At 34.7% G+C, this 19,656-nt stretch overlaps 2 protein-coding genes across 3 annotated transcripts; one reads left to right on the top strand and one right to left on the bottom strand.

Moving 5' to 3' along the window:
* Positions 1-571: 571 nt before the first annotated feature.
* LOC110687915 (ubiquinone biosynthesis monooxygenase COQ6, mitochondrial-like) lies at positions 572-7,954 on the bottom strand. Of its 2 annotated transcripts, none has more exons than XM_021864556.1 (10): positions 7,687-7,954; positions 7,199-7,345; positions 6,456-6,543; positions 6,078-6,221; positions 5,742-5,800; positions 5,008-5,075; positions 4,849-4,900; positions 4,285-4,425; positions 1,389-1,982; positions 572-1,119 (listed from the first exon to the last, which is right to left on the bottom strand). In XM_021864556.1, the coding sequence occupies exons 2-10, from the start codon at positions 7,319-7,321 to the stop codon at positions 898-900; spliced, it is 1,491 nt and encodes a 496-aa protein (XP_021720248.1). In that variant the 5' UTR covers positions 7,322-7,345; positions 7,687-7,954; the 3' UTR covers positions 572-897. The 2 variants fall into 2 exon arrangements, with proteins under 2 accessions (XP_021720248.1, XP_021720249.1); XM_021864557.1 differs by having other exon boundaries at positions 7,752-7,954.
* Positions 7,955-10,596: 2,642 nt separating this feature from the next.
* On the top strand, positions 10,597-17,443 carry LOC110687914 (ankyrin repeat domain-containing protein 13C-B-like). The gene is made up of 2 exons (XM_021864555.1): positions 10,597-13,079; positions 16,662-17,443. The coding sequence occupies exons 1-2, from the start codon at positions 11,457-11,459 to the stop codon at positions 17,019-17,021; spliced, it is 1,983 nt and encodes a 660-aa protein (XP_021720247.1). The 5' UTR covers positions 10,597-11,456; the 3' UTR covers positions 17,022-17,443.
* Positions 17,444-19,656: the final 2,213 nt, after the last annotated feature.

Here is a 19,656-nt window from a genome sequence, read left to right as displayed (position 1 = left end):
GTAATTAATATTCAGGGGGGTGAGGAGTTGAAATTAGTTTGTAGTCTTTGGCCTCTTTGCGCTACTATGTCAACCACAAGAAGTTCGTAGGAATATAGGATGGATTTAAGCAGAGGTGTTCATGTGCTAAGCAAGCTAAAAAGGCCGGTTTGGACAACTTTAAAATTTGAATAGTTGGGCAAATCATTTGAAACTTGATAATTGACATCTCTCATATTATTCACTAACATATTTCATAATAACAAATTTTTATTGTTGTTTGTGATCGGAGATTTTTTAGACTTAAACAGAAATATTTTAAAATTTTAAAAATATTAAAAAGAAATAGTAGTGAAAAATTAAAGATATTGTAGTCATATTAGTCCATAAGCTAGCCCGACCTGTTAATTAGGACAAAAGCCCGCATAAAAGGGCTTAATTTGTCATTAAGCTTGTTAGACAAAATATAAGGTTCCATCCTGTTTTTTGCCCAAGCTGTAGTTGATCCCCTCTAAATTCAACATACTGATGTGAGCAGTCACATAGTAACATACTAACATTTGTGGTAATCCTTCAAGATTCATATGCAATGTGTCCAAACTAATATGAACCCTATCAATGATTAAATATATTTTCAATATTTACATCTTACATGCAATTACTCAAGTAACAAAGTTTGATTAATTGCCAAGTCCTAAAGTTGGTCCTTGAAATACACACTATTATCCTAAGTATCATAACAGCGTACAAGTACAAACTAATAAACTAGCGTCTTTTATTCTGTTGTTGCTCAAGAGGCTAATCTAGAGTTTTCTTTGAAGTGAAATACACAGAGCATTCTTTAGTAATGAAACCTCAGCAGTAAACAAGATCTTGAGAAAAACTTGAAGACAGCATAAGCTCCCGCTACCATCGTACCTAACTCCAAGAGAAAAACGGAAGCTTTTGTTCACCAGAAGCATATAATATTATATTCTTCTTTAAAGGTGATATGTACTGTGCTCCATGGAATGCAACAGCTCTTAATGCATTCAACGGTCCCAAATCAAATGAATATGCCTTCTGGACACCATCAAGGATAGTAGCCATCATAAAATTTGTTGGTTTCCGTTCTGCTTCATACTTTTGTAACAGGGATAACTGTGACATGACATCAATTGCATAAGCTATGTTCGATATGATATTGATCATACAGATAAAACAATCCTTTAACCTTTCCTCATGTTACAACATTATTAACCCCATGACCTGACTTAAATGCTTGGCATTCTGTTTTGATCAGTTAGACTTTAGTTTTCCACAATTCTTTTTCACAATTTGACATCTTATAATCAGATAATGTTAAGCAATAAAAAATGTAATTCCATACAATGCCACATAAGAAATAAAAAAATTCCAGGAGATGGTACCTGCCCTATGTCAATGCCAACAGCAGTACCCTCAGAGATAACTTTTGAAAGAACAGATGCATCTCCAAAACCAAGGTTAACTCCTTGACCAGCCAGAGGATGAACGGTGTGGGCAGCATCACCAATGAGAGCAACACGGGTTTTAGCATAGGTATCAGTGTGTACTAGAGACAAGGGAAACACCATTCTTTCTGTTGCCAACTTGATAGCCTTTGGTGGAACTTCAAAAGATTCGTTAGATGAGACTGAATCCAACTTAAAGCTTGAGAAAATTTTGTCAATACTTGAAGTTGACTGTGGATGAGGACCAAATCCATAATCCAATGCATGATTCACAGCCTTCACAAAATCATCTTCAGTCATGGCTTTGCAGTCTGAAGCCTCTTTAGGGCTCATCGTCCAGACAATATTGCTAAAATTTTCCCCTATAGGCAAAAGTGCTATTGGTCCTGCAGGAAGAAACCTCTGCCAAGCACAATAGTTGGGCAATGAATGCTCAACTGTGCAGATAACTGCATTTTGAGGATACTTCCGGCCAGAGGATTTGAACCCTGCCAACTCCCTAACACGTGATCTGCCTCCATCAGCTCCAACCTGCAATAAGAACTCTTGGGCATTACATGGCGAAGTACAACTAGATGCTAACAAGTTACAGCTTAAGGTGAATTGAAAATTATATCATCAATGAAAAAACAGGGGTCACTGTCATGACCTTCACGATTTGAAGTTCAATTCACCAAATTATTTGAACTGCCAAGACACAAAAATTGGTTATGTTTTTGGGGAAGAATTAGCTGTTAAAGAACAACCTTTCCCCTATCAATTTTTTTCAGCATGTTGGTGTTTACACAAAGTGCCATGAGGTCCATGAACTCATAGGATTTCTATGGAGCTAAGGATGGTGGAGACAAAAAAAGCTTCAATGTTAGTATTCTTTTTGGGGTAAGTGAGGGGAAGGGGTCAGGGGGAAACCCTACTAGCAGCTAAAGCCTTTCCAGTTTCCACTTAGAATGTCCCCAAAAAAGCAGGAGATATCCTCCATACTGCAAAAGTTGTCATACGTGAAAATGGATGATGAAATTCAAAAATAAATAAATAGGGCGAACATCCTTAACTATTAAGTATTAACCAATACTCCATAGTTAGTTTAGTGACACATTAGATGCTTTTGCTTTTAATTATTAAAAACATAATAATAGTTTTAGGACATCCAATAAAGGAAAATAGACAGACTATTGTTTTCTCATACTCACATTTTTTCTAGTATTTTCTCTGGCTTCCACTTAGTGTCCAAACTATCGAGAAGGCATCAAGAAATAAGCCACCAGGGAACCATACAAGTTCTTCCAATTATTACTTATGGTTCATATCCTTCAAATTTTTTTGCAGTTCGTAAGAATTTAAGGGAAAAAAAAAAGGGTGTCTGATATCTACTATTATTTGTGCACATGATAAATATGACATACTGTAATAAACAATATGAAGGCTAAAGATCAAGCACTCATCTTTTATCTAAAGGGGCTGATGAGTTGATCTTTTTCCAAATCAGGGAGCCAAAGCCCTAGCAATTTGTTTGACAATCGCAAGTAGCTGAGGTCCTTTCAAATCAAAGACAAACACCAAAGGATCCAAAACTGAAGCTAGTAAAAAAATTATTGGAAAGAAAAATCTTTTTCTTTTGGACGATTAGGACAAATAAAATTATTACTCCATAAGGTCCAAAAATGATAGTGTAATTTAACCCAACCCCTTGTTATTAAGGATATGACGTGATTTTGCTAAAAGACCATTTATAGTAGTGGGATAGTTTGGACCACCCCTGTTCAATCCAAGTTGGGGCATCTTGAGAGATCCTATCACAAAAACCACTCCCTCTATCTTATTTCATGTTAGCATAAAAATGTGACGTGCTTATAAAGAAACCCATGCAGTGAGATGAGAAATAAGGAAGAGTTGACTAAAAAATGACCAGAGTATTATATAATTATATGACATGAGAGTTGACAATTTTTTTACAGAGCTGAAATAGCAAAGTGCTTGTTGTTCTGGTTTAGGAAGCATGACTTTCACCCTTAATTCTAGAAATAACCGCTTTCATAGATAGCTAAAAAAAATTATAGTACATGGCTAAATTTTAGGACAGGATCATAACCACGACAAAATTAATATATTAATATTAAAATTGTCAACTAAACAGCTATTCGCAGGTCTTATAGCATATTATACCATGATTTATCATACAACCAAAAGTAAATTGCTTTATTTATCTATGCAAGCACAACACCAAATCATCAAGACGATATTTCGCTACAAAAGTCTCCAACAAGTCATCATCTAGCACCCTGATCTAAAACCAAACCTCATTAAGTCCACTTCCATCTAGGGTGACCAATGTATTTCCAATTCAAATAGAGAGAATAGAGAATTTTTATTTCTTCCAGAAGGCAACAAAAGATCCAAGAAGGCTACAAGAGATTATATAACAGCTGCAAAAGATTATTTACTTGAAAAAATAATAATTTATTTTTTTACTCAATTTCTTTGAAAGAAGCTCAAAATGGCTTCTCTCTCAAGCTCCCCAATAGAACAATTTTTCAGACAACTGCAGCAGCCAATGATGCTAAAAGAGCTACTTTATCCCACAACAACTGACATGATAAGGTAGCTCTTGAAAAGGCACGGGAGTTCCATTCCAGCCAAACACACCAGTACACCACATAATCGCCATAAAGTGACAATTGAAAAATATGCACCAAAAAAACAGGAGGGAGAATTCACGAGTTTTAGGTTTCAGATAAAAGGGAGTTTAATTTGAAATAGAATGGCATGCAGTTAAAGTTCAGTTATATTTCTGTCATTGCAAAGTTTACTTTGATATGTAATTCAAAATACTTACCACCAATTTTGCAACTACATTGCTTCCATCAGCCAGCTCCAACTTTGCTAATTGACTGTCCATCTTGGTGGATGACATACTTGACTGTAAAACCATTGAAGCCAATCTAGAGGGAAGTACTGTTTTATGGAAGTTCTTCTCCTGTACAAGTTCCCCAATCCAACAATTAAGAGAAGAAACAGACTACAAGAAGTCGCAATTAGTTACTTCATAGTTCATACAACTGGGTGGATTCATAGTCATGTAAAGACATATTATAAACCTTCAAAAAATCAGTAACTTGGCTAAGTCACAATTCAGTCTTTCCACTATTTATATTTACTTTAAGAGCATTATTTTTATGTCAATCCTTAGAGCACACATAGAAGCCTACACAATATTCTAAAGAAGGTGGACTAAATTTAGATTGCTAGAGTATCAGAACATTTATCTTTGGTAAGTCTATCCAAGACAGCCCACTCATGAAACAGAGGGAATGTGATAGATCAATGCTTTCCCCAAATTTCTGGCAAAAAAGGCATTGATTGTAAACGAATTAATTAGTACTGAGAAATTGAAATGCACCTGTATACACAGTGATAGGGAGCTCTGAAGCACCTTATTCTCAACAACACACCTAGAAATGAAAAAATATTATGTTATACCTCTTGAATAATATTATGCATCTGCAATTAGAATTGACTTCAAAGTTTAGAATGGTTTTCTTTTATAGTGTAAGCTCACCCGAGCACCTCCTTATTAACATCTCTAGCATTGTACCTGGTATACCCTAGACCGGTATAATCCCATACCTACAAGGAAAATTAAGTTATACATCGTATATAGGCACCAAGTACAAACAGAAACAGGCATATCAAAAGGAAAGCATAATGGCGCTTTGGCAATAATGATTATATACAATAAGATAAAAATAAGAACCATCTTTTTGGCTCCGTCTGTTTTTATAGGACCCTACATATACTACATTCTCTCTTGTTCTTACATTGCTAACATAAAATTTAGTCAGTAAAAAATGAAAGAATATACTAAACTAGATATACGAAAGCCATATTCCCAACAAAGATGACGTCAGCTGCATGAACCAAGAGTCTATCTCATGTGATCATCCAAAAAGATCCTTTTCCACCATTTGCTTCTATGTTCTATTTAGGGCACATGCTATCTATTTTTCCATGTCATTTTATACTCCCTCAAGGCCTCATACCAAGTCATCTTTAGTCTCCCTTGATTTCAGAAACAGCTGCAAGACTTGAAGTTCAGCAACACATAGGACTTTAAGCACTTTGTTACATCATGCAAGCATACAGTACAGCTAGACTAAGACTAATTTACTGAATCTTAAAAACTAAACAATTTATTCCAGATGCTGCATTTTGAACCATAAATAAAGCCATAAATCACACTATCATACAGCACTAGAACTTCGAACATGAAACTGAAGAAATACGCATTATCACCTGCATCTTGTCAAAATACGCATGACGTTGCTGCTCAACATACTTCCAAGCTCCAATACCTGCAAAAAATACCTCTTTGTTACGGAAAATCAAATTAGGAAACAAAAGGGTCATAGGTTAGAAAATTGTCCTGCCCTAGCCTCTTGATGTTCTGTAGGACACGAACTGAGACAAATGGCTCTATTGATAAAGAAAACCAAGTACCAGATATTTAAAAAAAAAAAGATTTGTTATTCACAAGCTATAATATGTGTAGAGATTTATGAATCAAGGCTTGTATTCTGAAAACTGATACGCAAAATATACTGCAGCGTAATATAAACAAAGATAACATACTTTCAAGAAAGGAGATAGAAGCTGGTGTTATTGTACTGACTCTTGGATCAGGAGGCTCCTCTTTATTTATCCAACCACCAGATGTCAATGCAGGGTTGTCATCAATGATGGCAACGCTCAACTTTCTAGTTAAAGCAGAGCTTGCTGCATGGAATACAAAGCATGTTAAAATCCAAACTGGCAAATTTACTCCTTCCTGCTGCAAGAAAGTGGCTATAATTTAGAATAGTTACTAATGTATCACAAGACCAGGGTAATCACTTACAGCTGCTTAGAAGATACAGGATATCAAAGATGGAAAGTAGGAATGGTGAAAGAAGCAATAATAAGACATAATAAGTGTTAAACCCTCTTCACAAATAGTAAATCCATACTAACCCAATGAACATGCAAGAGCCATGCCAACCATGCCGCCACCAACAATAGCAACATCATATTGCTGAATTTCATTTTCTCCCTTGTTTCCCTGTTACAAAAATAAAACTTACACTCGGAGGATAAAGAAGGGAAGAAATGAAAGGGGTGGAATGGGGACAATAAAAACTAAAAATGAAAAGCAACTCTTCATAGAAGAAGGCATATTCCCTCATTTCCATCACCCACAGAATAGAATTCAAATTAATCCAAGACAATGCTGATTTCATAAGACCGCAAGCATAAGACAAATTTTTATTATGACTTGGAATAAAATCAAGACATGTCACAATGCAGCAATTCCTGATCACCATAGCGTCTTCTACAAAGCCCAGCAACCAATGGAGGATAATCAGCTGAAAAGAATCTATATATTTTTTTTTCCAGTCAATGATGCATAAGGAAGCTGAGTTTGGAGCTTAAAACCATTTTATAAGGTGCCTATATGCTACAACAACATCATCAATAGGATATGCTGAGAATATCGAGTCTAACGACTATTATACTAAAATCTTGTGCCATTAAAACATCGAGACCAACCACTAGAGTCGGGCATGGACTAACAAGTAACAACCAAACCACAACTACAATATAGCCAAATTTTTGAAACCTCAGCAACAAAACACAACCACACGAATCCCACAACTACAGCTATACATGCTGACTCCATTCAAATATCAATGAATTCATTAAATTTCCCTACTCACATTGCTATGTATATAGCTGTTTGAGGCAGAAACTTCCGGGCCACCTACATTGCAATAGAACCTCTTTAGACCTTGCAGTCGAGAAACATCGAAATTGATCTTCCCACCAATAACTCTATACATTTTCCAATTTGAGCAAGAAAATCCCTGTTAGAGGCACACAAAACACATCAATCCACAACCCCACTTCCAACCGGGACCGTCCCCGAGCCACGGCATTAGGGACAGCCGACCTGGCCTCAAGGAGCAAAGGTCCATCTTCATAGTTCAATTCTAAAATTAAAGGGTTTTAAACAAAAGCTTACAACAAATTAGCAACCAAATTTGACTCAATTATCAAAATATGTTAAAAAAAAACACATTAAAATCTTATTAATAATTCAATAGTCCAGCTTAGAAGAACCCTAATTTGATTATGATGAGGTTTGAATTAATGATAAACCCTAGATTGTGAAATTGATATCTGATGATTAAAAAAATCATCTTACCTTATAAACTACAATGGAGAACTCAGAGTAAGCTACACTGCGACAATGGAGGAGAGAGAAAATACCTACGAGTGAGTGTACTAAATTTAATTAACGGGAATTTTGACGATTTTCCGATCGAGTTCGTCGGAAAAGTTAGACTTGCCTAGAATCCTTTCCATGTCCTAGAGAAAGGTGGTTTAATATAAGTATGAAATTGTTGAATGTGTGATAGATGTGGCAATCGGGCTAGTGTGACCGGATTTAAGTTGGGGGTAATTTGAATTAGCTCGTGTTTGGGTGGTAATTATTTATGTCGAATCATAGTTTAAGCTTTGTAATGATTAATTAATTATAATTAAATCTGTTATTTATCTAGTTAGGTTGGTTAAGGTTAAGTAAAATTGGATTGTATAATGTAATAATGCATCTAAAAACACAAAGAATAAAAAATGTCACAAAATAATCTTTATCTAAATAAATTCTTCTCCCCAATCTCAAATTCTCAATACATCCATTGCCTAGTGTTTTTACATTCTTATGTACTCCCTTTTTCATGAAATTTTTTTTGTTAGGTGTTGGTATTTTGGCATACCGCACACATATTAAGGAATTTAGTAGTAGATAGAATGGTTTGAGTCTTTGAGAGGGAGATTGGTGAGAGTGAGAAGAAAGAATTAATGTACAGGCATGTTTCACATGAGTTAAGTATAAAATAAAATAAATTAAAAAAAAAAGTTATTTTGAGTAACTTGATGATTAATTGTAGACTTTTTTAATACAATGTGTAGGTCGGTGCACAATAACTTATTATGTAACCGACAATTTAATATATCATTTGAAATGTGGTTATATCATACGAAATATGATTATATAATTTGAAAAATGATTATATTATCGAGAAACTGATTATGTAAATGTATCATTCAAAAAGTGAATTTTATCATTAAAAAACGTATCAAACAGCAATTATATCATCCAAAAGATAATTACATTATCTGACTAAATTGTTTAAAATACAACTATATCATTCAAAATATGACTCACAACAAGATAATTATATCATCTAAAAAAGTGATTGTATCATTCAGAATGTGACTATATTATTTGAAAGTGTCAAATATTGGGGCTACAATAATTTATTGTAGATCGGGTCTATACAAGACCCGCTGCCATTTTAAAATGGAGCATGAGAAGATTATTAATACCAATGACAACCCATACTATCCCACCTAACTACTAGATGAACAACGATATTACTTATTCTCTTAACAAGAGAAATATGGGGGGAAAAAAACTTTTAAAACCCGCAATTATCATTAATGCAAAGAGTACTTCCCATAAATTGTACTCCATAATTTATTACCTTAACAATATCGTATTGTGTAATGTCGCACAATTCAACACCACCTTAGTAAAACCTAACATTAATTGAATAATTGTGTAGATTTAAGAAGACTAATGTTGTGTAATAATTTCATACGTGTAGCTTTCATCAATTTTGACATGTGAGGTTGTTAACAACAAGAGAAAATACAAGTTAATGTTGGTGATAAACAAAATATGTTTATCTAAGGGTAATATCCTCAATATTTGCATTTAATTATGGGCAACTTTGTAATTTCAAGCAAAAAAAGGTTAACATTGTCAACTTAACAACGTTAATGGAGGTTGGACGATGGTCGAGCTTCAATGGAGATACCACACCAAAAATCGAGCTCACGAACAACATCAATGAGGACAAAAGTCGTACCATCTTAGGTTCACTACGCCCTTTATTTCTCTATTTTTTTTCAGGGTTTTGTTTAATTCAGTGGTGGGTGAAACCATCGGAAACATGGTGGTAGAAATGGTGGTTCATGGGGAGAACACTTACATGGAGGATGAAGATTCAATTGTTCCATTTCCACGAAGGAGGAAGCTTCAACGGAGCTGAAAACTTCAAACAATGTCATAAATTAGCACTCCAAAGATATAGAGTTAGCTAACGACTCACAATATACCCAATTTTATATTTATTAAAGTGCCATTAGATAAACATAAGCATGTTTATGTAAAAGATCAACTAGGGCTCCCCCTTAGAAACAACATTTATTTTATTTTGTAATCAACTATTATGTGTACATTTATTTAATTATTTGTATCCAATGCTCTATACCAAAAATCAAAGATACATCTAATTATTATTTGATCAACTTTAAATCTATCATCAATCACGACATACAAGATTTAAAAAATTATCATCTTTTAGATTAATTCAACCATATTCTGTACCTATTACCCAATCTATAAGTTCGATATACACTTTCCAATCAAAAACTTCTGGACGTCTTTCCATTCTAAGCTTCTTTGGCAAAGTATTTACCAAAGTGGATGCGTGGCAAAAGTATTTACCAAAATAAGCTTCCAGGGTAAAACGCTGCCTCGGGCAGCGGTTGACTTTTTTTTTTTTCGTAAACTTTTAAAAATTTTTTTTTTAAAAAAAATAGCATAAAACGCTGCCTCAGGCAGCGTTTTATGTACAAATTATTTTTGAAGTTGGAAAAAAATGTAAGTGTACATAAACGCTACCTGGGGCAGCGTTTTATGTACATTTTTTTTTATACATAAAACGCTGCCTCGGGCAGCGTTTTATGTACAATAAAAAAAAAAATAAAAAAAAAAATAAAAATTTTAATAAACGTTGTCTCGGGCAGCGTTTATAGTGCTTTTTTTTTTTAATAAATCAGAAATTACGAAAATAAAAAAAAAGTCAAACTTGAAAAACGCTGCCCCAGGCAGCGTCTTTCAAGCAGATTTTTTTTTTAAAAAAAATAGGGAGTAAAACGCTGCCCGAGGCAGCGTTTTACCTTGGAAGCTTATTTTGGTAAATACTTTTGCCGCGCATCCATTTTGATATATAATTTGCCAAATTGACTCAAAATGAAAAAACGTCCAAAACTTCTCCTATCCTATATTTTAACTTATTATTACCAAAAGTTTCTATCTCCATACTTCAGTAAATTACTGTCCATAGTCTTACACTCTTACCACACGCAAAATCGCATATGAACTATTCCAGTTGCTTTCTCCATGTCCCCTAAATTTGCAATATTCCCTTTCAGATTCCCAATATTATACACCCAAAAAACACACACCTTGTCGCATTTACTTCAATGGTGGGGTTTCCATTACCTTTGAGCTTTCCCCTGTATTCCTTGCTTTGATTCTTCCCCTTTTTTTTCCTGTGTTTTGTCTGATCTAACATCATTTCCTCGCACAAATTTCTCCTGCTTCAGTAATTCTGCACTTTCTTGAGAAAAAGAAAGGTGGGGTTTTGTGGAACTTTTTGAATCTTGAAGGGTGGGTTCACAATCAAGAAAAAGGTGAGATCTTTTGCTGGAAAACCCCTTTTTAATTTTTCGAATCTTTTTAATTTTTCTGGGCCCAGTTTCAGAATTCTTTTCTTTACCTTATATGATTGCTTAATTTGCTTGGATTGGGTTTTGTCCCCTTTTAAGGAATCGTGGCATAATTTGGAGTAAAATCAATGTCAATTTTCTTTAAAAGAGGGAGAAGTTGCGTTTATTAAGGGTTAATTGAATTGGTTATATTATTTGATGGATTGCTGTAATGGGTATGTGAAATTGTAGCTTTTTTTTTTTAATGGGATTTGGTTTGGTTGTCTATATCATTTAATTGGTGTAACAAAGAAGATTGGAGAATTATTTTTTGATTGGTTGTTTTGATTATATAATTTGGTGGGGTTGTTTTGGCACTTGATTTGACTACCTGGTAATTGGTGTGTATAAATGGCGGGGGGTGTAGATGTATCCAAGTATGCTCACTTTCCTGTTCATAAGGCGATTGTAACAAGAGACCATGCCGCCCTCCGGAAAATACTGTCCGACCTACCGCGTCTTTCTGATCCTGCTGATATTCGGTCTGAGGCAGCCTCCTTGGCCGAGGAAGAGAAGGCTGATGCAATTTCGGCTGTGATCGATAGGCGTGATAATGTGACTAATCGAGACACGCCCCTGCACCTTGCAGTGAAACTCAGTGATGAGACTGCTACGGAGATGCTTATGATGGCTGGTGCAGATTGGAGTTTGCAGAATGAGCAGGGGTGGAGCGCGCTGCAGGAAGCTATCTGCAATAGGCAGGAAGCGGTTGCCAAGATTATAGTTCGGCATTACCAGCCGTTGGCTTGGGCAAAATGGTGTAGAAGGTTGCCTAGGTTAGTTGCAACTATGAGGAGGATGAGGGACTTTTATATGGAGATTACATTTCATTTTGAGAGCTCAGTGATTCCTTTCATTTCTAGGATTGCCCCTTCTGACACCTATAAGATTTGGAAGACGGGTGCCAATTTGAGGGCGGACATGACTTTGGCAGGTTTTGATGGTTTTCGGATTCAACGTTCTGACCAAAGTGTTCTTTTCCTTGGAGATGGATCTGAGGATGGAAGGTTCCCTCCTGGATCGTTATGTATACTCAATCACAAGGATAAAGAGATAATGAATGCACTTGATGGTGCTGGTGCTCAAGCTTCTGAAGCAGAGGTAAAGCAAGAAGTGGCTTCCATGTCGCAGACCAACATATTCAGACCTGGAATTGATGTGACTGAGGCTGTTCTTTTGCCCCAGCTCACTTGGAGACGCCAAGAGAAAACAGAATCAGTTGGTCAATGGAAAGCCAAGGTCTACGATATGCACAATGTGGTTGTCAGCATTAAATCAAGGAAAGTCCCTGGGGCTATGACTGATGACGAGTTTTTCTCTTCGTGCAATGATAATGAGACAGACACTGAAGAACTCAACGAGATTTTGTCGGAGGAGGAAAGAAAGCAACTTGAACTTGCACTTAAGTCAGATTCATATGAAGGAGCCAATGAGGGTGGTGATGAAGGGATTATTGGGCCTCGCCATAGTTGTTATGAATCCAGGGAGATTCCTATTGAGGACGTAAATGGATATAACCATGTGGACAGCAAACATGAGAAAAAAGGATGGTTTGGCAGCTGGAGGAAGCGGGACCAGAAGTATGAAGGACAAAGGAAACTTGCTCCTCCCAGAAGCTCTCTTTCTGTTGATGATAAAAGGAGTGATGTTGGCAACAATTCTCCTTCTAGAAATGCAATTAAACCTGGAAGGCATTCCGTGGATGTTGTAAGGGGGGATGAGTCACAAAGAGGGAGGGACAAAAAATCATCTTCATCAGGGATAGTTGAGAGTGGCAATCGTCACAAGGACGGAAGTCAGGAGAATGAATACAAAAAAGGACTTAGGCCTATTCTTTGGCTATCCTCTACCTTCCCACTACGTACAGAAGAACTTTTACCTTTGCTTGACATCCTAGCCAACAAAGTGAAGGCAATTCGGCGTCTAAGAGAACTGTTGACTACAAAACTTCCCATGGGAACATTTCCTGTCAAGGTATGTGTTCCTACCTCCTATATCTATCTTTAAGGCTGCTTTAGAATAATTGGTTGTGATTTTCATATTGTTGATTTCTGCTTCAAAACAATGAATAGTTACCCCTTTGGAAATTTCCTTTTTTGTTAGTTGTGTTTGTTTATGGTTTGACACATTGGTATTTGTACCAGCTGTCTTTATCTACGTAGAGTAGGATCATTACAGTACATTTCATCTATTATTCATATGATACACAGGTGAAAAATGAAATTGAATCCTTTCCGCTGCTAGTGAATCCAGATGGCATCTATTTCAACTTAATTCTTATTTTCTAGAGTTGTGATTAGGCAAATTCTTCAATTACATAGATTAATAACTGCTATAAGTACAAGAAAAAATAAGTGATGGAAATATAAATTAGCATACTGGTTGATTGGTTAAAGTTTTTGGTGTAATCACTGTAGCTGAAGCTGTGGGTGCTCAAATTGTCCCAATTAATTTGTAATGTTTTTTATATGGGCTGGCCCAATGGTAATGGTAGGACAGTTGGGGCATTTAATTTAGTGATGAGTGGTGCATTCTTATTGTTCTAGGATGCAACTGTGCACCTTGCTTTTTTACTATGTTTGCCTTTGCATCCAAGAGATTTAACTCATCAGTAGGAGGTACCATGAATTTGCTGGCATGATTCTTGGTAGTCTTATTTCATTTTTTCTTTCTAGATTCATTATGTAAATAGTGCGCAGATACACTTTAGCCTTATTCTTCAGCGTGAGCTCGGACTCATCGAAGTTACTACTAGCACTACTATGTATTGTTGGTTTCTATTGCTATGATTTCATATGGGTACATTACAGATAACACAAAGAAAGCTCACTCCTACTATTATCGTTCTGGCAGTCATGCTTATTAGTAGTGGTTAAAAGTTGTTGGTTGATGGAGGTGGTACCTCTTTTAGACACTCTTTGCCTAGCCTACAATGTTGTTTGCTATAATAGCGTCACAAAATGTTTTCGTAAGCTGGCAGTCTGGCAGACATGAGATTATATTTTGATTCCTGAATTATTTATGAAAAGTTATGCAAATTTTTATTCATACTTTGTGCCTTGGCGTGAAAGTAGTGAATTGTAACTTTTGAGAAGAATGTGTTATTACTGTGTTTAATACAAGTTCTTCTAGATCTGATTTTTAGTGTCTGCCAAAACCTCCCGTTTTACCCATACTTCACAATCTCCGTGCTCAATGAAATCAGTGTCCAAACTAATGAATTAGTAGTACTGTATTTGTTTAATTTCGTCCAACAGGTCTTCTTTTGCCGACTCTTTGTGTATTTAATCTTCTACTTCCTTAATCCCTCATCTGTTTTTGTTAGAATGAATCTGAGGATAAGTGGGATACTGGGAATAGGGAGGTGTTGAACTTCATTTTGCTTTACAAGAAGGATTATTGTTAGATGATGTAAATATTGCCCCTAGGTTATATAACTGAGTATAGGATACAAAGACCCAAATCAATCTGTTCCTCTAAATTGAAATTACTCTTAAACCAGTCATACTGAATATTGCTCCATAGTATTATGGTAAACCCAGCAACATAAGCTGTGACAACCTGACAAAACGCCAATTTTGAAATGTTTTCCAAAATTTTGAGTTTTTATGAAATCAGTTTGTGTTTTATGCATTTTTAAATACATGATTGAAGTGTTGCTGTTGTAGGCTAGATTATATCTTTGAAATTTAGAATCTCAGAATGACTAGCCATCGTTATATGTTAGCTGAACATGGATCATATTTTGGAAATTTTGAATATACAAAAAGTAAATGATTTGTGTTTAAGAGGCAAAACTAAAGAGAGTAGTGAGAGAAGATCTATAGGAACAAGACAGTGTTCAGACTTCAGACCGGACATGTGCTGCAAAGTGGTTTCATTATGAAAAGTGGTTATTTTTTCTCTGCTATGACAAGGAGAACCTTGCTGATATTATGGGGTATCTTTTAAACTTGGAGGATCCTCTAGGTTATTTTAGATTACAAAAATGGTCCTGCAGTCAGTTTTCATAACCTGTATAGGCTGTATTAGATCGGCTTCTATTCATGTTTAAACTTTGGTCTTTGTGGGTATCTTTATGGATGAATTTGGTTAATTATTTACCATTATAATTACAAATAGCTCTGTTGCTTCAACTACTAATGTTATGATCAAGTTGTCTGATACTTAGTATTATCCTTCTACTATCCTCTCTCTATCTCCACCTAACACTATTGACCACCCTCAAGGAAAATCTTTTTTCTTCATAAACTGCTTTCTGGACTGCCCATTTTGCCCTTCCAGACTCCTATTGTATGTCTGATTTCTTGCATACTTCTACAGTTCTACTCCTATTTCTCTTTGTGCTGTTCTGTAATTGTATGTGTTGTGTCATCATATTCTTGCAGAAATTGAATCTAAATGGAACTTGGAAGATTCTTAAGTCTTCACAGATTTTTATGGTTTAAATTTGCAAGAACAATGGTAATTATAAATGACATGAAACTATGTAATATTGGACATGATTTGGTGATTAGTACAATACAAATTGAGTTGGGCCTGAATGTCATGGTCACCCTTTCTATTATTATATGATCCATGATTAACTTGAACGGATAGCCTTCTTTAAGACTCCTTAAACTTGGTGTACTATTTATATTGGTGGAAGAACTTGCATTTCCTTCAGAAAATTACTTGGACATCAAACTAGTAAGATACTTTGGGTAGGTGAAAGTTAGAACACTTAGAAGATTAGTTATCTGAGCCATGGTTGTTCCTGCTGCCTGAATCTGTGGTGGGCCTGAATCTGTGGTGGACCTCTTGGTGTTGTGTTAATTGCTACTGATCAACCATGTTAGTGGGAGACAAATCTTGGTCTTCTTGCTTAACTTAGTGTTGACTGAAGGCTGATGAGAAAGTTGTTTAAAGCATCGGAAATATTTGGTGAAAATAAAACTTGCTTATTATGGAATTTTCTCAGTGCTTCCTTTATTCCTTGCATTTTGTTTAATGGGAAAGGAGAGCATTCTAAACAGAAGCGAGAGAATTTCATTAGCAGATGGCAGATATGAAAGTTCGATGACATTTCATTATTTGAATGTAGACTTTATTCTTTGCATTTGTTTAATGGGAAAGAATCTATTGAATGTTCTGCTCTCTGCAGCCAGCCAAGCAGTTCAGGTCACTTCTTTGAAATGGAATTCAATAGTTTCCCGAGAAGTTTGATTCTTGTATCCAACTGAATGACCACTGAGCAATTGGATGCTGGATCCTTGGACGTGTTTTTGGTTGTTTTTGCATGTCTCTAATAGTATAGGCACTCATGTGGCATACATTATACTTGTACATTGATTGCTGTTTCCTTTGTTCTTTCTTGGTATCAATTCATTCAAATTAGTTGTGACTTTTCTGATTATTCTCATTTCTCGCACTAAATGAAGAAAAACTAGGCAATGAATGTTGGTCAAAACTCAGCTGTTGTAGCAAGATTTACATTTTTGAACTACAATCCCTTTACATTTCCCTTTAAATTCATTTAGCCATGTTTTGCTAATTTCATCATTGTTATTTACCCAGGTTGCTATACCAGTGGTTCCTACAATTAGAGTATTAGTTACTTTCACAAAGTTCGAGGAAATACAACCAACTGAGGAATTCTCGACACCTCCTTCCAGTCCCACCGCTGCTTCTGATGAGAGTCCAGCAGTAACCAGTGCTTCAAGTTCCTCCTGGTTCCGATGGGCAAAAGCTCCTTACCAACGCTCGACCTCATCAAGTGATAGTACTTCCGGCAACAAGACAGAGAATAGTCAAGACCCATTTGCTATCCCTTCAGACTATGTTTGGATTACTGCTGAAGCAAAGAAAAAAAAGATGGAAGAGAAGAACCGAGCTAAGAAAGGGAAAAACAAAGAGCAACCAAGTCTGGCTCATTAATTGGAGTGGTACGGTATACATAATAGCTTGTGAAACAACTGACAAAACGGGAATTCTCGAAGGGCAGAACAGCATATTCATTTACCATGTAGATAGTAGGAGTGCTGACAAAGTTGGGAGAGAACTTTTCTGCTCTGTTGAAAAAGAATTCATAGTATACTGCAGATGTGGGTGTTTAACTATATACTACTAGAGTTGCAACTTTGCTGCAGTTGTAGTTTACGCAAAGTTTGCATGCGGTTGATTTATAACGAAGGGAACTAAGTTGATTTCTCATTGCATTCTTTTCGATTGGTATATTTATCAATCAAATAATCACGCTGCTTTTGTATTGGAGAAAGGAGCACTGTTGTTTGCAATTTTCTGCTGAATCCAATATCTGCTTTGGAAATGAATATGCTTTTTTGCTGTTCTTGGCTCAATAAGCTTACTAGAAATCAATCTTTGGAGCATGCCTTTGTTTCATATTACTCCGTATCACTAATCAACCTCACATTTTACACAATCGCGTGCCTTTGTTTGGAAATAGTTGCTAATTGACACAATCCATCTTTGCCATTTTACTAGAATAACTTTTATACGTGATGATGTGATGATAATTTCTTCTCTTAAGTTTAAGGTACTTGTGGTATTCCGTAGTTATTAAAAATATACATCCATACTATATAATCCCACGGATATCATAGGAGTGGCCTTGCCTAGTTGTTTTATTTGCTTTGTTTGTATGGGGTTTTCCCCCTCTTTTGCATCAAAAGAAAATATAATCCCACCATCAAAAGAAAGTAATTGGTAAGTGATTTTCAATCAAGTATTTTATTGGCTTTTAGCTTCCAAAAAAAAAAGTAATTAATTAGTTAGTACTTCGTACTTAGTATCTATATAATTATTTCAAAGAATAGGGTTAATAAGAGGAGAGTAAAACCCAAATCCTCTCCTCTCAATATTGCCCTTTATTAGCCCACCATAATCCACCGCGACCTGCAGTGAAGATCTTCATATTCTTCTTTTTTTATAGAATAAGAATATCTAATCTTATAGCCTCCTTTTTTTTTTTAAGAGAAAGCCAGCTAATGCATTAATCAACGGACAAAGTGTCCAATAGAATATAGGGTTAATCTCTTTGGACAATGATTTACCTAAACCTTTTCAATACCAAACGACAATAGCTTAGCAAGGTCGTAATACCAAACCTGGCTACATAATTGTCATCCCAGTTGACATGAGACCATCCACAAGACATAATTCACAGCTAATCGACATAATATCCCATCACCCATCTACGTATAATACTAAAAAGACAAATATATCTTACTTCCTTTGTTTTTTTTTTTTTGTTTGTTTTTAGCCAATGCCGTCAACTACCTATTGTTAAATATACCCAACATATCCCTCAAATCATATAGTTGTGATAATTTTTTTATTCAAAAAAAAAAATAAAATAGTTATGATAATTTTGATTCATATATTTTTCCAATTTTTATACTTGGTATAAAATATTTTCTATGTCTATTACTTCTTATTTTCCATATCTTTGAAATAACATTACATCATATTTTATACCTTCAGATCTTAAATCTATCTATCTATAACTAATTTTTTTGTTTTAAATTTTGGCAATCATATTATAATTTAATCCATATACAACCTACTAGAATAGTTTTACATATTTTAATATATACCCTATTGTAGGTAATATTTAAGAAAATACTAACATATATAGGGCACTATATTATTAATATTTTATCCAAGATTTACTATAATATAATCATTTTTTTTTTCATGCAGTTTTGTTATTTGGCAATAAATTTAATACCATTCCCTACTTAATACGGAGTATAAAATAAAATTATCTGGAATACAATTATATTTTTCCTACTTTATTTTTTTTTTGGTTTTTCCTTCCCTACTTTAATATAATGTTTGTAATAATCTATAAAAAAAAAAACAATTGTTATTGTATCAAGCAAAAAAATTTCATACTATATTACTGACGAACTATCACTTTTTTTTTTATTGAGAGGTGAACTATCGCTTAAAAGAAATTGATAATCACATAGTAAAATAAAATCAAATTAATTTGTATAAAATGTTTTATGGATCAAAGTGTGTCAACAAAAAAGGGACAAAGGGTATTGAGTATATCGCACGGGCACTAACCTAAAATTCTTATTATATATATACATATATATATAAAATCTCATAAACCCTTATTTCTTTCCTTTTTTTTTGGTATGCGTACAAATAAATTTCAAGTTATATTATTTCTTATTCAAAAAAAAAATATATTATTTCATTTAAAAATATTTTTATTTGATTGGCAAGTTATTATCACTCCATATGATTGAACTAATAACTTTAACTTCTTTTGCATGGATGGGTACAAATTAAATTTCTAGTTATTTAGTTCATTTAAAAATATGTTTTTTCTTTGATAAGTTATTACTCCGTTTGATTGAATTAACATATTTTATTACAAAATTTTACATTACCGCGCTTAACATAGAATTTAAGATAGTTTATACTTAAGCTTAAATCATCGCCCATTCACATGAGCTTTAAAACTAGTTATGATATACATCTTGAATATAACTTATTTAAACTTATTAATGCTAAAAATTTATTTTATTAATTTTTT

This window comes from Chenopodium quinoa, unplaced genomic scaffold (genome assembly GCF_001683475.1).
Source record: "Chenopodium quinoa cultivar QQ74 unplaced genomic scaffold, ASM168347v1, whole genome shotgun sequence".
Classification (NCBI taxonomy): Eukaryota; Viridiplantae; Streptophyta; class Magnoliopsida; order Caryophyllales; family Amaranthaceae; genus Chenopodium; species Chenopodium quinoa.
Note: the sequence above shows the minus strand (reverse complement) of the source record. Positions and strands in the feature narration are given on the sequence as shown.

Bases quoted from the DNA above. Each gene is read 5' to 3' on its own strand.
- LOC110687915 (XM_021864556.1), bottom strand. From the start codon at position 7,321: ATGTATAGAGTTATTGGTGGGAAGATCAATTTCGATGTTTCTCGACTG. The intron at 5,801-6,077 runs GTATGTTATCTT...TATTTTTTGCAG, and splicing joins TTCTATCTCCTTTCTTGAAA to GTATTGGAGCTTGGAAGTAT. The intron at 4,901-5,007 runs GTGAGCTTACAC...TTTCATTTCTAG, and splicing joins GTTAATAAGGAGGTGCTCGG to GTGTGTTGTTGAGAATAAGG.
- LOC110687914 (XM_021864555.1), top strand. From the start codon at position 11,457: ATGGCGGGGGGTGTAGATGTATCCAAGTATGCTCACTTTCCTGTTCAT. The intron at 13,080-16,661 runs GTATGTGTTCCT...TTATTTACCCAG, and splicing joins TGGGAACATTTCCTGTCAAG to GTTGCTATACCAGTGGTTCC.